Source organism: Lonchura striata, chromosome 16 (genome assembly GCF_050655825.1).
Source record: "Lonchura striata isolate lonStrDom1 chromosome 16, ASM5065582v1, whole genome shotgun sequence".
Lineage (NCBI taxonomy): Eukaryota > Metazoa > Chordata > Aves > Passeriformes > Estrildidae > Lonchura > Lonchura striata.
Genome location: NC_140718.1, coordinates 5,874,553 through 5,892,344, shown reverse-complemented (window position 1 = coordinate 5,892,344; position 17,792 = coordinate 5,874,553). Strand labels below are relative to the sequence as shown.

General features: G+C 54.4%; 1 protein-coding gene across 1 annotated transcript; it reads right to left on the bottom strand.

Annotated features, from left to right (window-relative positions):
* Positions 1-36: 36 nt before the first annotated feature.
* Positions 37-17,792, bottom strand: LOC146765958 (uncharacterized; the record flags this gene model as incomplete). The annotated part of the gene is made up of 8 exons (XM_085593513.1): positions 17,588-17,792; positions 14,502-14,571; positions 12,841-12,996; positions 10,673-10,771; positions 8,698-8,968; positions 6,391-6,476; positions 2,323-2,877; positions 37-180 (listed from the first exon to the last, which is right to left on the bottom strand). Coding segments are annotated over exons 3-8 (1,293 nt in total), but the record flags the coding sequence as incomplete, so codon positions are not given.

Genomic DNA, 17,792 nt, shown 5'->3' with positions numbered 1-17,792 from the left:
TCGGGGAGGGGGCGCGGCGGAGGGGGGGGGGGGGAGGGCGACGGCCATCAGGGGCTGCGGGGGGGGGGGAGGGGGGGGGAAGGACGGGGGAGGGGGAGGGGGCTCCGGGAAGGGGGAGGGGGGCAGGGGGGGGTCGCCGTTGTCGTCGGAGGAGATTTCCATGTCCTCGCCCGAGGAGGCCTGGGGGGGGAGGGGAGGGGGAAATGGGGCTGGGGGCGCCAGGGGGCGACCGGCGCCGCGAGATGAGCGCGGGGACGGCACCACGACGCCCAGAAACCCCAAAAAACAGACCCAAGACACCCAAAAACGGCCCCACGACACCCAAAAACGGCCCAAAGACACCCAAAAACGGCCCCAAGACACCCAAAAACGGCCCCAAGACACCCAAAAACGGCACCACGACGCCCAGAAACCCCAAAAAACAGCCCAAAGACACCCAAAAACGGCCCCACGACGCCCAAAAATGGCCCCACAACGCCCAGAAACGGCCCAAGACACCCAAAAACGGCCCGAGGACACCCAAAAACGGCCCCAAGACACCCAAAAACCGCAAAAAACAGACCAAAGACACCCAAAAACGGCCCGAAGACACCCAAAAACGGCCCCACGATGCCCAGAAACGGCCCCAAGACACCCAAAAACCCCCAAAAACAGCCCCAAGACACCCAAAAACGGCCCCAAGACACCCAGAAACGGCCCCAAGGCGCCCAAAAACCCCCCAAAACAGCCCGAAGACACCCAAAAACGGCCTGAATCCACCCAAAAATCCCCAAAAACAGCCAAATCCACCCAAAAACGGCCCAAAGCCACCCAAAAACAGCCAAATCCACCCAAAAACCCCCAGAAACGGCCCGAATCCACCCCAAAACCCCCAAAACCAGCCCAAATCTACCCAAAAACAGCCAAATCCACCCCAAAACCCCCAAAAACAGCCCAAATCCACCCAAAAACGGCCCAAAGACACCCAAAAACGGCCTGAAGCCACCAAAAAACCACCCAAATCACCCCAAAAACAGCCCAAATCCCAGAAAAACACCCGAAACCCTCCTAAAACCGTCCCGAATTCCCCAAACTCCCCCAAATCCTCCCCAAATCCCCCCAAAACCTCCCCAAACCCCCCGAAATTTCCCCCAAATCTCCCCAAAACCTCTCCAATCCCCCCAAATCCTGCCCAACCCCCCCCAAACCTCCCCAAACCCCCCCAAATCCCCACCAAATTCCCCCAAATCCTCCCATATCTCCCCCAAACCCCCCCAAATCCCCCCAAAACCCCCCAAAATTTCTCCCAATCCCCCCCAAAACCTCCCCAAAACTTCCCCAAACCCCCCGAAACTCCCCCAAACCCCCCCCAAATCCCCCAAAATCCCCCCCAAATCCTCCCATATCTCTCCCAAGTCCCCCCCAAAATCCCCCCCAAACCCCCCCAAAACCTCCTCAAACCCCCCCAAACCCCCCCAAACCCTCCCATATCTCTCCCGAATCCCCCCAAACCCCCCAAATCCCCCCTAAACCCCCCGAAATCCCTCTCATATCCCCCCCAAACCCCCCAAACCCCCCCCAAATCCTCCCCAAATCTCCCCAAATCCCCCAAATCCCCCCATATCTCCCCCAAACCCCCCCCAAACCCCCCAAATCCCCTCCAAACATCCCCAAATCCTCCCATATCTCTCCCAAGCCCCCCCATATCTCCCCAAATCCCCCCCAAACCCCCCCATATCTCCCCCAAGTCCCCCCCAAATCCTCCCCAAACCCCCTGAAATCCCTCTCATATCCCCCCCAAACCCCCCAATCCCCCCAAATCCTCCCCAAACCCCCCCAATCCTCCCCAAACCTCCCCAAATCGCCCCCAAACCCCCCCAAATCCCCCCAAACCCCCCCAAACCCCCCCCAAATCCCTCTCATATCCCCCCCAAAACCTCCCAAACCCCCTGAAACCGCCCCGAATCCTCCCATATCTCTCCCAAACCCCCCCAAACCCCCCCAAACCCCCCCCAAATCCTCCCCAAATCCTCCCCAAACCCCCCCCAAATCCCCCCAAATCCCTCTCATATCCCCCCCAAACCCCCCCAAAACCCCCCAAACCCCCCCCAAATCCTCCCCAAACCCCCCCCAATCCTCCCCAAACCCCCTGAAACCCCCCCAAATCCTCCCATATCTCTCCCAAATCCCCCCAAACCCCCCCAAATCCCCCTAAATCCCTCTCATATCCCCCCCAAAATCCCCCCAAACCCCCCCCAAATCCCCCCAAATCCTCTCCAAACCCCCCAAAATTTCTCCCAAACCCCCCCCAAACCCCCCAAACCCCCCAAACCCCCCACTCACCCTGTCGGGCCCGTTGGCCCCGGGGGGGCTCGGGGGGGCTCCGTCCTCCCCTCCCCCTCCCCGGGGCGGCTCCGGGGGCTCCCCCCCCGCCGGCCCCTCCCCCCCCGCCGCGGGGGTGTCCCCCCGGGCCGGGCCGGGGCTGGGGGGGGTGCGGGGGGTTTCGGGGGGCCCTTCCTCCCCATCCTCCTCCTCCTCCTCCTCGCCGGGGCCGGGCGCGGGCGCGGGGAAGAAGTGGGCGCGCCGCTCCTGCAGCAGCGCCTCGATGCGCGAGTCCAGGCTGGCGTGGGGGGCGAAGGGGACGCTCTCGGGGGTCCCCTCGGGCCCCGGGGACCCCCCCCGGGCCGCCGCGGGGGAGGGGAGGAAGGGGGAGGGCGGCGGGGGAGGGGAGCGGGGCGGGGGGAGGGCGGCGGGGCCGGGGGGAGGGGGGGGAAGGGCAGGAAGGAGCCCCCCGGGGGGGGAGGGGCGCGGCGGGAGGGGAAGGGACCCCCCGGGACTCCCCCACCCCCGTCCGGGGGGCGGCGGGGGGAGGGGAAGGGGTCGGAGGGGAAGGGGAGCCTGGAGGGGGAGGGGGAGGGTCAGAGAGGGCGGGGGGGCAGAGCGAAAATTGGGGATTTAGACCAAAAATTGGGGAAAATCACCCCAAAATTGGGGGTTCAGACCAAAAATTGGGGAATTCAGCCCAAAATTGGGGGAATTCAGCCCAAAATTGGGGAAAATCACCCCAAAATTGGGGAAAATCACCCCAAAATTGGGGATTTAGACCAAAAATTGGGGAAATCACCCCAAAATTGGGGAAAATCACCCCAAAATTGGGGATTTAGACCAAAAATTGGGGGATTCAGCCGAAAATTGGGGAAAATCACCCAAAATTGGGGAATTCAGACCAAAATTGGGGGAATTCACCCCAAAATTGGGGAAAAGCACCCCAAAATTGAGGGAATTCAGCCCAAAATTGGGGAAAATCAGCCCAAAATTGGGGAAAATTACCACAAAATTGGGGAATTCAGACCAAAAATTGGGGATTTAGACCAAAAATTGGGGGAATTCAGCCCAAAAATTGGGGGATTCAGACCAAAAATTGGGGGATTCAGACCAAAAATTGGGGGGTTCACCCCAAGAATTGGGGAAAATCACCCCAAAATTGGGGGGTTCAGCCCAAAATTGGGGAATTCAGCCCAATAATTGGGGATTTAGACCAAAATTGGGGAAAATCAGCCCAAAATTGGGGGATTCAGCCGAAAATTGGGGAATTCAGACCAAAATTGGGGCATTCACCACAAAAAACAGGGAAATCCCACCCCAAAATTGGGGAAATTCACCCCAAAATTGGGGAATTCAGACCAAAAATTGGGGGTTCAGACCAAAAATTGGGGAGTTCAGACCAAAATTGGGGGAATCAGACCAAAAATTGGGGGAATTCAGCCCAAAATTGGGGAATCCCACCCCAGAAATTGGGGGAATTCACCCCAAAAACCAGGGAAATCCTATACAAAATTCAGGAAATTTCCAAATAAATTGGGGAAATCCCATGGAAAGGGGAAATTCCCAAAAATCAAGATAATCCCCCCGAAACATCAAGGAGATCCCCCCCAAAAAAACTGGAGAAATCCCCCCCAAAAAATTTGGGAAATCCCACAAAAAATGGGAGAAATCCCCCCCAAAAAACTGGGGAAACCCCAAAAAATCTGGCAAATCCCCCCAAAAATCAGGGAAATCCCCCAAATTTCTGGGAAACGCCCCAAATCCCCCCAAATTCCCCTTGAGACCCCCCAAATCCCCCCAATATCCCCCCAAAATCCCCCAAATTCTCCCAAATTTTCCCAAAATCCCCCAAAATCCCCCCAAATCCCCCCAAATTCCCCCCAAATCCCCCCAAATCCCCCCAAATTCCCCCAAATCCCCCTTGAGACCCCCCAAATCCCCCCAATCCCCCAAAATCCCCCCAAAATCCCCCAATTTCTCCCAAATTTTCCCAAAATCCCCCAAAATCCCCCCAAATCCCCCCAAATGTCCCCCAAAAAGCCCCAAATCCCCCCAAATTTCCCCAAATCCCCCCCAAAATCCCCCAATTTCTCCCAAATCCCCCCCAAACCCCCAAAATCCCCCCAAATTCCCCCCAAATCCCCCTTGAGATCCCCCAAAATCCCCCAATTTCTCCCCAATTTCCCCAAATTCCCCCAAATCCCCCCCAAATTTTCCCCAAATCCCCCCAAAATCCCCCAATTTTCCCCAAATTCCCCCAATTTCCCCCCAAATCCCCCAATTTTCCCCAAATCCCCCCAATTTCTCCCCAATTTTCCCCAAATCCCCCAATTTCCCCCCAAATCCCCCCAAATCCCCCCAAAATCCCCCAATTTCTCCCCAAATCCCCCCAAATCCCCCAATTTCCCCCCAAATCCCCCAATTTCCCCCAAATCCCCCCAATTTCCCCCAAATCCCCCAAATTCCCCCAATTTCCCCCCAATTTCCCCAAATCCCCCAATTTCTCCCAATTTTCCCCAAATCCCCCAATTTCCCCCCAATCCCCCTCACCTGCTGCCGAAGGGGGAGGGGCTCCCGTCGAAGGCCCCGAAGGGGGGCGGGGGTGGGGGAGGGGCGAAGGGCGCGAGGCCGCCCCCGGCCCCTCCCCCCCCGTCCTGGGGGGTCCCGCCGCCCCCCGGGGGGGGAGGGGCGAAGGCGGCCTCGGCCGGGGGGCGGCGCCGGGGGGGCTCGGCCGGGGGGGGCTGGGCGGACAAAGTTACCCAAAATCAGCCAAATTGGCCAAAATCGGCCAAATTCACCCCAAAATCACCCCGAAATCACCCAAAGTTACCCAAAACCACCCAAAGTTACCTGAAATCACCCAAAATCACCCCGAAATTACCCAAAATCACCCAAAAATCACCGCGAAACCACCCAAAGTTACCCAAAATCACCCAAATTAGCCAAAATCGGCCAAAATCGGCCAAAATCACCCCAAATGAGCCAAAATCACCCAAAGTTAGCCAAAATCGGCCAAAATCACCCCAAAATCAGCCAAAATCACCCAAAATGAGCCAAAATGAGCCAAAATCACCCCGAAATCACCCAAAGTTAGCCAAAATCACCCCAAATCATCCCGAAATCACCCAAAGTTAGCCAAAATCGGCCAAAATCACCCCAGAATTACCCAAAATCACCCAAAGTGAGCCAAAATCACCCCGAAATCACAGCCGGGACCCCCAAATTACCCAAAGTTAGCCAAAATCGGCCAAAATCACCCCAAAATCACCCCAGAATTACCCAAAATCACCCAAAGTTAGCCAAAATCGGCCAAAATCACCCCCAAACCACCCAAAATCACCCCGAAATCACCCCAGAATTACCCAAAATCACCCAAAGTTAGCCAAAATCAGCCAAAATCACCCCAAAATCACCCAAAATTACCAAAAATCACCCCAGAATTACCCAAAATCACCCCGAAATCACCGAAAGTTAGCCAAAATCACCCCCAAATCAGCCAAAATCACCCCAAAATCACAGCCGGGACCCCAAAATCACCCCAAATCACCCCAAAATTACCCAAAATCACCCCAAAACCAACCCAGGTAACCCAAAATATCCCCAAAATCCCACCCAGGGACCCCAAAAACCCCCAAATTCCCCCCAAAAACCCCCAATCACCCTCAAATCCCCCAAAACCCCTCAAATCCCCCCAAATCCCCCCAATTCCCCAAAATCCCCGTTTTTCACCCCAAATCCCCTCTCACCATGTCCCCCTGTGCCCCAATCCCCGTTTTTTCCCAAAATCCCCGTTTTTTTTCCCAAAATCCCCGTTTTTCGCCCCAAATCCGCTCTCACTGTGTCCCCGTGCTCCCCAATCCCCGTTTTTTCCCAAAATCCCCGTTTTTCGCCCCAAACGCGCTCACCGTGTCCCCCCGCTCCCCGTTTTTTCCCAAAATCCCCATTTTTTTTCCCAAAATCGCCGTTTTTGGCCCCAAACCCGCTCACCGTGTCCCCGCGCTCCCTCCCCCCAATCCCCACTCCCCGTTTTTTCCCAAAATCCCCGTTTTTCCCAAAATCCCCGTTTTTGGCCCCAAACCTGCTCACCGTGTCCCCGCGCTCCCCCGTTGGCACCGTCTGGGGCGTGTAGGAGCCGCTGACGATCAGCTCGTAGAGCTTCATCCTCTGCTGCCCTGCGGCGCGGCAGGGCTGGCACCCAGGCACCCAAAAACACCCAAAACCAGCCCAAAATACCCCAAAACACCCCGAAAATACCCCAAAATACCCCAAAAACACCCAAAAACACCCCGAAAACACCCAAAAATACCCCAAAAACACCCAAAAACACCCCAAAACACCCAAAAACACCCAAAAATACCCCAAAACAGAGGGGGGAACCCAAAAACACCCCAAAACACCCAAAACCAGCCCAAAATACCCAAAAATACCCCAAAAACACCCAAAAACACCCAAAAATACCCCAAAACCACCCCAAAAATACCCCAAAACACCCAAAAACACCCCAAAATACCCCAGAACACCCAAAAATACCCCAAAAACACCCCAAAATACCCCAAAAAGACCCAAAAAGACCCAAAAATACCCCAAAACACCCCAAAACACCCCAAAACCACCCCAAAACACCCCAAAATACCCCATAAACACCCCAAAAATACCCCAAAACACCCAAAAACACCCAAAAATACCCCAAAAACAGCCAAAAATACCCAAAAATACCCAAAAACACCCCAAAATACCCCAAAAACAGCCAAAAATACCCAAAAAAACCCAAAACCACCCAAAAATACCCAAAAACCCCCCAAAAACCCCCCAAACCCCCCATAAATCCCCAATAAACCCCCCAAATCCACCACAAACCCCCAATAAATCCCCAATAAACCCCCACAAATCCCCTATAAACCCCCCAAATCCCCCCCAATCCCCCCAAAACCCACCGCGGACGTCGAGCTGGGCGTGGATGGCTGTGCCCATGACACAAACCCCCCAAATCCCCCATAAACCCCCCAAATCCCCGAAAAACCCCCCAAATCCCCCAATAAACCCCCATAAACCTGCCCATAAACCCCCCAAATCCCCCAATCCCCCCAAAACGCACCGCGGACATTGAGCTGGGCGTGGATGGTGGTGCCCATGACACAAACCCCCCAAAAACCCCCAAAAAGCCCCAAATCCACCACAAACCCCCCATAAATCCCCAATAAACCCCTGAAAACCCCCATAAACCCCCCATAATCCACCATAAACCCCCATAAGCCTGCCCATAAACCCCCCAAATCCCCCCAAACCCCCCAAACCGCACCGCGCACGTCGAGCTGGGCGTGGATGGCCGTGCCCATGACACAAACCCCCCAATAAATCCCCAAAACCTCCCCAAATCCCTTATAAAGCCCCATAAACCCCCCAAAATCCACCATAAACCCCCCAAAATCCACCATAAACCCCCAAAAACCCCCCAAATTCCCCATAAACCCCCCCAATCCCCCCAAAAACGCACCGCGGACGTCGAGCTGGGCGTGGATGGCGGTGCCCATGACACAAACCCCCCAAATCCCCCCAAATCCCCCCATAAATCCCCCAATAAACCCCCCAAAAACCCCCATAAACCCCCATAAATCCCCTATAAAACCCCCCAAATCCACCACAAACCCCCAATAAACCCCCAATAAACCCCCCAAATCCACCATAAACCCCCATAAATCCCCAATAAACCCCCATAAAGCCCCCAAAATCCATCATAAACCCCCATAAATCCCCTATAAACCCCCCAAATCCCCAATAAACCCCCCAAATCCCCCCACAAACCCCCATAAACCCCCTCCAAACCCCCCCAAACCCCCCCAATCCCCCCAAAACCCACCGCGCACGTCGAGCTGGGCGTGGATGGCCGTGCCCATGACACAAACCCCCCAAAAACCCCAAAATCCACCATAAACCCCCCAAAAACCCCCCAATCCCCCCAATCCCCCCAAAACGCACCGCGGACGTCGAGCTGGGCGTGGATGGCGGTGCCCATGACACAAACCCCCCAAACCCCCAAATCCACCACAAACCCCCCATAAACCCCCCAAAAACCCCCATAAACCCCCATAAATCCCCAATAAACCCCCATAAACCCCAATAAACCCCCCAAATCCCCCATAAACCCCCAAATCCCCTCTAAACCCCCCAAATCCCCCCAAATCCCCCCAATCCCCCCCAAACCGCACCGCGCACGTCGAGCTGGGCGTGGATGGCCGTGCCCATGACACAAACCCCCCAAAAACCCCCAAAAACCCCCCATAAACCCCCAATAAATCCCCAATAAACCCCCATAAATCCCCAATAAACCCCCACAAATCCCCAATAAACCCCCCAAATCCCCCCCAAACCCCCCCAAACCCCCCAAAAACGCACCGCGCACGTCGAGCTGGGCGTGGATGGCGGTGCCCATGACGGTGGCGTTGTGCAGGTGCCGCACGGTGTCGCGGGCGCCGCGGGACGAGCCGAAGGTGACGCGCGCCAGCCCCAGGTGCTTGCGGGTTTTGGGGTGCAGCAGCACCTCCACCTCCTCCACCTCGCCGAACTTGCGGCACATCTCGCGCAGGAAACCCTCGCGGATGTTGTCGTTGAGGCGCGCGAAGGTCACCTCCTTCAGGGGCACCTGGCCCACGTAGAACTCGTCCAGCTGGGACCCAAAAAACCCAAAAATCAGCCCAAAAAACAGCCCAGAGAAATCCGAAATCTGGTTAGAGAAAAACAGCCAAAATCCCAAATTCATCCCCAAATCCAACCCTGCACCCCAAACCCAGCCCCTCCTTCAGGGGCACCTGGCCCACGTAGAACTCGTCCAGCTGGGACCCAAAAAACCCAAAAATCAGCCCAAAAAACAGCCCAGAGAAAGCCAAAATCTGGTCAGAGAAACACGGCCAAAATCCCAAATTCTGTCAGTGAAATACCCCCAAATTCATCCCCAAATCCAACCCTGCACCCCAAACCTAAACCCTCCTTCAGGGGCACCTGGCCCACGTAGAACTCGTCCAGCTGCGAGCCCAAAAAACCCAAAAATCAGCCCAAAAAACAGCCCGGAGAAACCCGAAATCTGGTTAAAAAAACACGGCCAAAATCCCAAATTCTGTCAGTGAAATATCCCAAAAACCCCAAACCTAAACCCTCCTTCAGGGGCACCTGGCCCACGTAGAACTTGTCCAGCTGGGACCCAAAAAACCCAAAAATCAGCCCAAAAAACAGCTCGGAGAAACCCGAAATCCGGTTAGAGAAACACAGCCAAAATCTGGTTAGAGAAACACGGCCAAAATCCCAAATTCATCCCCAAATCCAACCCTGCACCCCAAACCCAGCCCCTCCTTCAGGGGCACCTGGCCCACGTAGAACTCGTCCAGCTGCGAGCCAAAAAACCCAAAAATCAGCCCAAAAAACAGCCCAGGTGAGTCCGAAATGTGGTTAGAGAAACACGGCCAAAATCCCAAATTCTGTCACTGAAATACCCCAAAAACCCCAAACCTAAACCCTCCTTCAGGGGCACCTGGCCCACGTAGAACTCGTCCAGCTGTGACCCCAAAAAACCCAAAAATCAGCCCAAAAAACAGCCCAGAGAAAGCCAAAATCTGGTTAGAGAAACATGGTCAAAATCCCAAATTCTGTCACTGAAATTGCAAATCCCCAGTTCCACCCTCAAACCCCCCAAATTCAGCCCCAAATTCCCCAAATTCTGCTCCAAACCCCCAAATTCACTCCCAAAGTCCCTAAATTCAGCCCCAAACCCCCAAATCCACCCCCAAATTCCCCAAATCCCCCCAAATTCTCCAAATCCACCCCCAAACCCCCCAAATCCCACCCCAAAATTCTCCAAATCCATCCCCAAATCCCCCAAATCCACCCCCGAACCCCAGCCCCAAATCCCCCAAATCCCAGCCCAAAATTCCCCAAATCCAGCCCCGAACACTCAAATCCACCCAAATTCAGCCCCAAATTCCCCCAAACCTCCCAAATTCAGCCCCAAGCACCCCAAAACCAGCCCCAAATTCCCGAATCCCCCCAAATTCCCAAATCCCCCCAAATTCCCAAATCCCCCCAAATCCCCAAATCCATCCCCAAATCCCCCAAATCCCCCCAAATCCCCCAATCCCCCCAAATTCCCCAAATTCCCCAAATCCCCAAATCCCCCCAAATTCCCAAATCCCTCCAAATCCCCCCAAACCCCCCCAAATTCCCAAATCCCCCAAATCCCCCAAAACCCCCCAAATTCCCAAATCCCCCCAAATCCCCCAAATTCCCCCAAATCCCCCAAATCCCCCCAAATTCCCAAATCCCCCCAAATTCCCAAATCCCCCCAAATTCCCAGCCCGGAGCCCAAACCCCCCGGGCTCACCTTGAACTTGGGCACGGGCAGGGACAGGTCGCGGTGCTTGGCCCAGATCCGGCGGGGCCGGGGGTCCTGCACGGGCCCGGCCGGGGGGAACCCCGAATCCTGCCCAAAAATAATCAAAAATCAGTAAAAATCCCCAAAAACGCCGAGTCCTGCACGGGCCCGGCCGGGGGGAACCCCGAATCCTGCCAAAAAATAATCAAAAATAATCAAAAATGAATGAAAATCCCCAAAAACGCCGAGTCCTGCACGGGCCCGGCCGGGGGGAACCCCGAATCCTGCCCAAAATAACCCAAAATAATCAAAAATCAGTAAAAATCCCCAAAAACGCCGAGTCCTGCACGGGCCCGGCCGGGGGGAACCCCGAATCCTGCCCAAAATAATCAAAAATCAGTAAAAATCCCCAAAAACGCCGAGTCCTGCACGGGCCCGGCCGGGGGGAACCCCGAATCCTGCCCAAAATAATCAAAAATAACCCAAAATAATCAAAAATCAATGAAAATCCCCAAAAACGCCGAGTCCTGCACGGGCCCGGCCGGGGGGAACCCCGAATCCTGCCCAAAATAACCCAAAATAACCCAAAATAACCAAAAATAATCAAAAATCCCCAAAAACGCCGAGTCCTGCACGGGCCCGGCTGAGGGAACCCCGAATCCTGCCCAAAATAACCCAAAATAATCAAAAATCAGTGAAAATCCCCAAAAACGCCGAGTCCTGCACGGGCCCGGCCGGGGGGAACCCCGAATCCTGCCCAAAATAATCAAAAATCAGTAAAAATCCCCAAAAACGCCGAGTCCTGCACGGGCCCGGCCGGGGGGAACCCCGAATCCTGCCCAAAATAACCCAAAATAATCAAAAATCAGTAAAAATCCCCAAAAACGCCGAGTCCTGGGGAGGTTTTAGGCGCGATTTTTGGTGAGATCTCAGGAAGTTTTGGGTCAGTTTTGGGTAAGATTTGGGTCAGTTTGGGGTAAAATTTGGGTCAGTTTTGGGGCAGTTTTGGGGCAGTTTTGGGGCAGGATTTTGGGGCAGTTTTGGGGCAGTTTGGGGTCAGATTTGGGGGAGTTTGGGGCAGAATTTCAGGGTGTTTTTGGGGCGATTTTGGGGCAGTTTTGGCCAGGATTTCAGGATGTTTTCAGGGCAGTTTTTGGGCATGTTTTGGTCAGTTTTTGGGTACAATTCAGGGTATTTTGGGTCACTCACGGGCAGGCTGAAGTGCACGCCATCAGTAGAGTTTCTATTTGCCCCGGCGCAGCGCCGGGTCCAGCAGCAGTTTTGGGGCAGTTTTGGGCAGTTTTGGGGCAGGATTTTGGGGCAGGATTTTGGGGCAGTTTTGGGGCAGTTTTGGCCAGGATTTCAGGATGTTTTCGGGGCAGTTTTGGTCAGTTTTTGGTCAGTTTTTGGGTACAATTCAGGGGATTTTGGGTCACTCACAGGCAGGCTGAAGTGCACGCCATCGGTAGAGTTTCTATTTGCCCCGGCGCAGCGCCGGGTCCAGCAGCAGTTTTGGGGCAGTTTTGGGCAGTTTCGGGGCAGAATTTCAGGATGTTTTCAGGGCAGTTTTTGGGCAGGTTTTGGTCAGGTTTTGGTCAGTTTTTGGGTACAATTTGGAGGATTTTGGGTCACTCACGGGCAGGCTGAAGTGCACGCCATCAGTAGAGTTTCTGTCCGCCGCGGCGCAGCGCCGGGTCCAGCAGCAGTTTTGGGGCAGGATTTTGGGGCAGTTTGGTGCAGTTTGGGGCAGGATTTCGGGGCAGTTTTGGTCAGTTTTTGGGTACAATTCAGGGGATTTTGGGTCACTCACGGGCAGGCTGAAGTGCACGCCATCAGTAGAGTTTCTATTTGCCCTGGCGCAGCGCCGGGTCCAGCAGCAGTTTTGGGGCAGGATTTCGGGGCAGTTTTGGGTCAGTTTTTGGGGCAGGATTTCGGGGCAGTTTTGGTCAGTTTTTGGGTACAATTCAGGGGATTTTGGGTCACTCACAGGCAGGCTGAAGTGCACGCCATCGTAGCGGTAGAGTTTCTGTCTGCCCCGGCACAGCGCCGGGTCCAGCAGCAGTTTTGGGGCAGTTTGGGGCAGTTTTGGGTCAGTTTTTGGGGCAGGATTTCGGGGCGGTTTTGGTCAGGTTTTGGTCAGTTTTTGGGTACAATTTGGGGGATTTTGGGTCACTCACGGGCAGGCTGAAGTGCACGCCATCGTAGCGGTAGAGTTTCTGCCCGCCGCGGCGCAGCGCCGGGTCCAGCAGCAGTTTGTAGCTGCGCCACGGCACGCTGGGGGTCCTGGGGCCGTCACCCCCCGGCTCGGGCTCCATGCCCCCGCAGCATTGACCCTGGGGACGGGGAAATCCACCCAGAATTGGGGAAAATCTACACAGAATTGGGGAAAATCCACTGGGATTGGGGAAAGTCCACCCAAAATTGGGGAAAATCCACCTGGGATGGGGAAAATCCACCCAGAATTGGGGAAAATCCACCCAGAATTGGGGAAAATCCACTGGGATGGGGAAAATACACCCAAAATTGGGGAAAATCCACCCAAAATTGGGGAAAATCCACTGGGATTGGGGAAAATCCACTGGGATTGGGAAAAATTCACCCAAAATTGGGGAAAATCCACCCAAAATTGGGAAAAATCCACCGGGATTGGGGAAAATCCACGCAAAATTGGGGAAAATCCACCCAAAATTGGGGAAAATCCACTGGGATTGGGGAAAATCCACTGGGATTGGGGAAAATCCACCCAAAATTGGGGAAAGTCCACCCAAAATTGGGGAAAATCCACCCAAAATTGGGGAAAATCCACCCAAAATTGGGGAAAATCCACCCAAAATTGGGGAAAATCCACTGGGATTGGGGAAAATCCACCTGGGATTGGGGAAAATCCACCCAAAATTGGGGAAAATCCACCCAAAATTGGGGAAAATCCACTGGGATTGGGGAAAATCCACCCGGGATTGGGGAAAATCCACCCAAAATTAGGAAAAATCCACTGGGATTGGGGAAAATCCACCCAAAATTGGGGAAAATCCACCCAGAATTGGGAAAAATCCACTGGGATTGGGGAAAATCCACTGGGATTGGGGAAAATCCACCCAAAATTGGGAAAAATCCACTGGGATTGGGAAAAAGTCACCCAAAATTGGGAAAAATCCACCTGGGATGGGGAAAATCCACCCAAAATTGGGAAAAATCCACCCAAAATTGGGGAAAATCCACCCAAAATTGGGAAAAATCCACCCAAAATTGGGAAAAATTCACCGGGATTTGGAAAAATCCACCCAGAATTGGGAAAAATCCACTGGGATTGGGAAAAATTCACCCAAAATTGGGAAAAATTCACTGGGATTGGGGAAAATCCACCCAAAATTGGGAAAAATCCACTTAAATCGGCACAAATCCACCCGGAATAGGCACAAATTCACCCAGAATAGGCAAAAATCCACCCGGAATGGGGAAAAATCCACTGGGATCAGAAAAAATCCACCCGGAATCGGGAAAAATTCACCCGGAATCGGGAAAAATCCACCCAAAATTGGGACAAATCCACCCAGAATTGGGACAAATCCACCTGGAATCAGGAAAAATCCACTTAAATCGGGAATAATCCACTTAAATCAGCACAAATCCACCCGGAATAGGCACAAATCCACTTAAATCGGCAAAAATTCACCCAGAAACGGCAAAAATTCACTAAAATCGGTACAAATTCACCCGAAATTGGCACAAAGTCACCAGAATTGGGACAAATTCACCCGGAATCAGCACAAATCCACCCAAAATCAGCACCGAGGAGATGGAATTTGCACAAATTCACCCGGAATTGGCACAGATTTACCTGAGATCGGCACAAATCCACCCAAAATCGGCACAAATTCACCCAAAATCGGCACAAATTCACCTGGAATCTGCACAAATGAACATAAAATCAACACCCAGGGGCTGCAATCGGCACAAATCCACCCAAAATTGGCTCAAATCCACCCAAAATAAACCAAACCCACCCAAAATCGGCTCAAATCCACCCAAAATTGGCTCAAATCCACCCAAAATTGGCTCAAACCCACCCAAAATCAGCCCAAACCCACCCAAAATTGGCTCAAATCCACCCAAAATTGGCTCAAACCCACCCAAAATCAGCTCAAACCCACCCAAAATTGGCTCAAACCCACCCAAAATCAGCTCAAATCCACCCAAAATCGGCACAAACCCACCCAAAATCAGCTCAAATCCACCCAAAATCGGCTCAAATCCACCCAAAATCGGCACAAACCCACCCAAAATCAGCCCAAACCCACCCAAAATCGGCTCAAATCCACCCAAAATCAGCCCAAACCCACCCAAATCCACCCAAAATCAGCCCAAATCCACCCAAAATCTGCCCAAACCCACCCAAAATCAGCTCAAATCCACCCAAAATCGGCTCAAATCCACCCAAAATCGGCACAAACCCACCCAAAATCAGCCCAAACCCACCCAAAATCGGCCCAAACCCACCCAAAATCTGCCCAAACCCACCCAAAATCAGCTCAAATCCACCCAAAATAAACCAAACCCACCAAAAATCAGCCCAAACCCACCCAAAATCAGCCCAAACCCACCCAAAATCGGCCCAAATCCACCCAAAATCGGCACAAATCCACCCAAAATAAACCAAACCCACCCAAAATCAGCCCAAACCCACCCAAAATCAGCCCAAACCCACCCAAAATCGGCACAAATCCACCCAAAATCAGCCCAAATCCACCCAAAATCGGCTCAAATCCACCCAAAATCGGCTCAAATCCACCCAAAATAAACCAAATCCACCCAAAATCTGCCCAAACCCACCCAAAATCAGCCCAAACCCACCCAAAATCAGCCCAAACCCACCCAAAATCAGCCCAAATCCACCCAAAATCTGCCCAAATCCACCCAAAATCAGCCCAAACCCACCCAAAATCAGCCCAAACCCACCCAAAATCAGCCCAAATCCACCCAAAATCGGCTCAAATCCACCCAAAATCGGCTCAAACCCACCCAAAATCAGCTCAAATCCACCCAAAATCGGCCCAAACCCACCCAAAATCGGCCCAAACCCACCCAAAATCCCCCCTCAAACTCCCGCTCAGAGCGCCCCAAAATGCTGCCCCAGACCCCCCAAAAACCTCCTGAGAGCCCCAAAATCCCCCAAATCTCCCCCAAATCCCCTCTCAATTCTGCCCAAATCCCAATTTCCCCCCAAATCGCCCCAATTTCCCCTGAAATCGCCCCAAATCCCCTCAACTCTCCCCAATTCCACCCAAATCTCCCCAATTTCGCCCCAAATCCCCCCAATTTTGCCCCAAATCCCCCCAATTTCCACCCCAAATCCCCCCAGTTCCCAAATATCCCCCCCAAGCCCCCTGATTTCCCGAAAAATCCCCCAATTCCCCCCCAAATCCTCATCAATTCTCCCCAAATCACCCCAAAATTCCTCTCCGCTTTCCCCCAGTTCCCCCTCAAACCCCCCAAATCCCCCCAGACCCCCCTCAAATCCCCCCAATTTTTTCCTGAAATCCCCCCAAATCCCCCCAATTTCCCCAAATCCCCTCAACTCTCCCCAGTTCTCCCCCAAATCCCCCAATTCCAGCAAACCCCACCCAAATCCCCCTCACAGCCCCCAAAATCCCCCCAAATCTTCCCAAATCCCCCCAAACCCCCTCAAACCCCAACAAATCCCCCTCAAACCCCCCCAAACCCCCCAAACCCCCTCAAATCCCCCCAATTTTTTCCTGAATTCCCCCCAAATCCCCCCAATTTCCCCAAATCCCCTCAACTCTCCCCAGTTCTCCCCCAAATCCCCCAATTCCAGCAAACCCCACCCAAATCCCCCCAAATCCCCCATAACTCCCCCAAATCCCCCTCACAGCCCCCAAATCCCCCCAAATCTCCCCAAATCCCCCCAAATTCCCTCAAACTGTCCCAAACCCCCCCAAATCCCCTCAAATCCTCTCAAACCCCCCCAAACCTCCTCAAATCTCCCCAAATCCCCCTTACAGCCCCCAAATCCCCCAAACCCCCTCAAACTGCCCGAAACACCCCCAGACCTCCTCAAACTCCCTCAAACCCCCCGAATCCCCTCAAATCCCCCTCAAACTCCCTCAAATTCCCTCAAACTGTCCCAAATCGCCCCAAATCCCCTCAAACCTCCTCAAACTGCCTGAAACCCCCCAAACCCCCCTCAAACTCCCTCAAACCCCCCGAATCCCCTCAAACCTCCTCAACCCCCGCAAACCCCCTCAAATCCTCTCAAATTCCCTCAAACCCTCCCAAATCCCCCTCAAACCCCCCAAATCCCCCCAGACCTCCTCAAACCCCCCAAACCTCCTCAAACCCCCCCTCAAATTCCCTCAAACCCTCCCCAAACTCCCCCAAATCCCCCTCAAACCCCCCAAACCTCCTCAAACCCTCTCAAGCTCCCCTCAAATTCCCTCAAACCCCCTCAAACCTCCTCAAACCCCCCCAAACCCCCTCAAACTGCCCCAAACCCCCCGAAACTCCCCCAAACCCTCTCAAATCCCCCCAAACCCCCCCAACTCCCCCAAATCCCCCCAAACCCCCCCAAATCCCCCCCAAACCCCCCTCAAACCCCCTCAAACCCCCCCAAAACCCCCAAACCCCCTCAAACCCCCTCAAACTCCCCCCAAATCCCCCTCAAACCCTCCCAAACCCCCTCAAACCCCCTCAAACCCCCCCAAAACCCCCAAACCCCCTCAAACCCCCTCAACCCCCCCCAAATCCCCTCAAACCCCCCCAAACCTCCTCAAATCCCCTCAAACCCCCCCAAACCCCCCAAACCCCCCAAACCCCCCCAACCCCCCCAAACCCCCCCACCCCCCCAAGCCCCGCTCCCCCTCCCCCCGCCCCGCTCCCCTCCGGGCCGCGCTCCCGCCCTGCCCTCACCTCCCGCGGGGGGCGGGGCGGCCGCGGCTCCCGGCGCCGCTTTCGGGCCGGATTCTCGCGGCTTTGGGGTTTTTTTTGGGGTTTTTTTTCGCCTTTTCGGGGTCCCGGAGCCGGCGGCGGCCGCGGGGAGGGGGCGGGGCCGGCGCCGGAAGTCTCGCGCGCGCGCGCCGCTCTCGCGAGAGCTCCGCACTTTCCACACGGGATC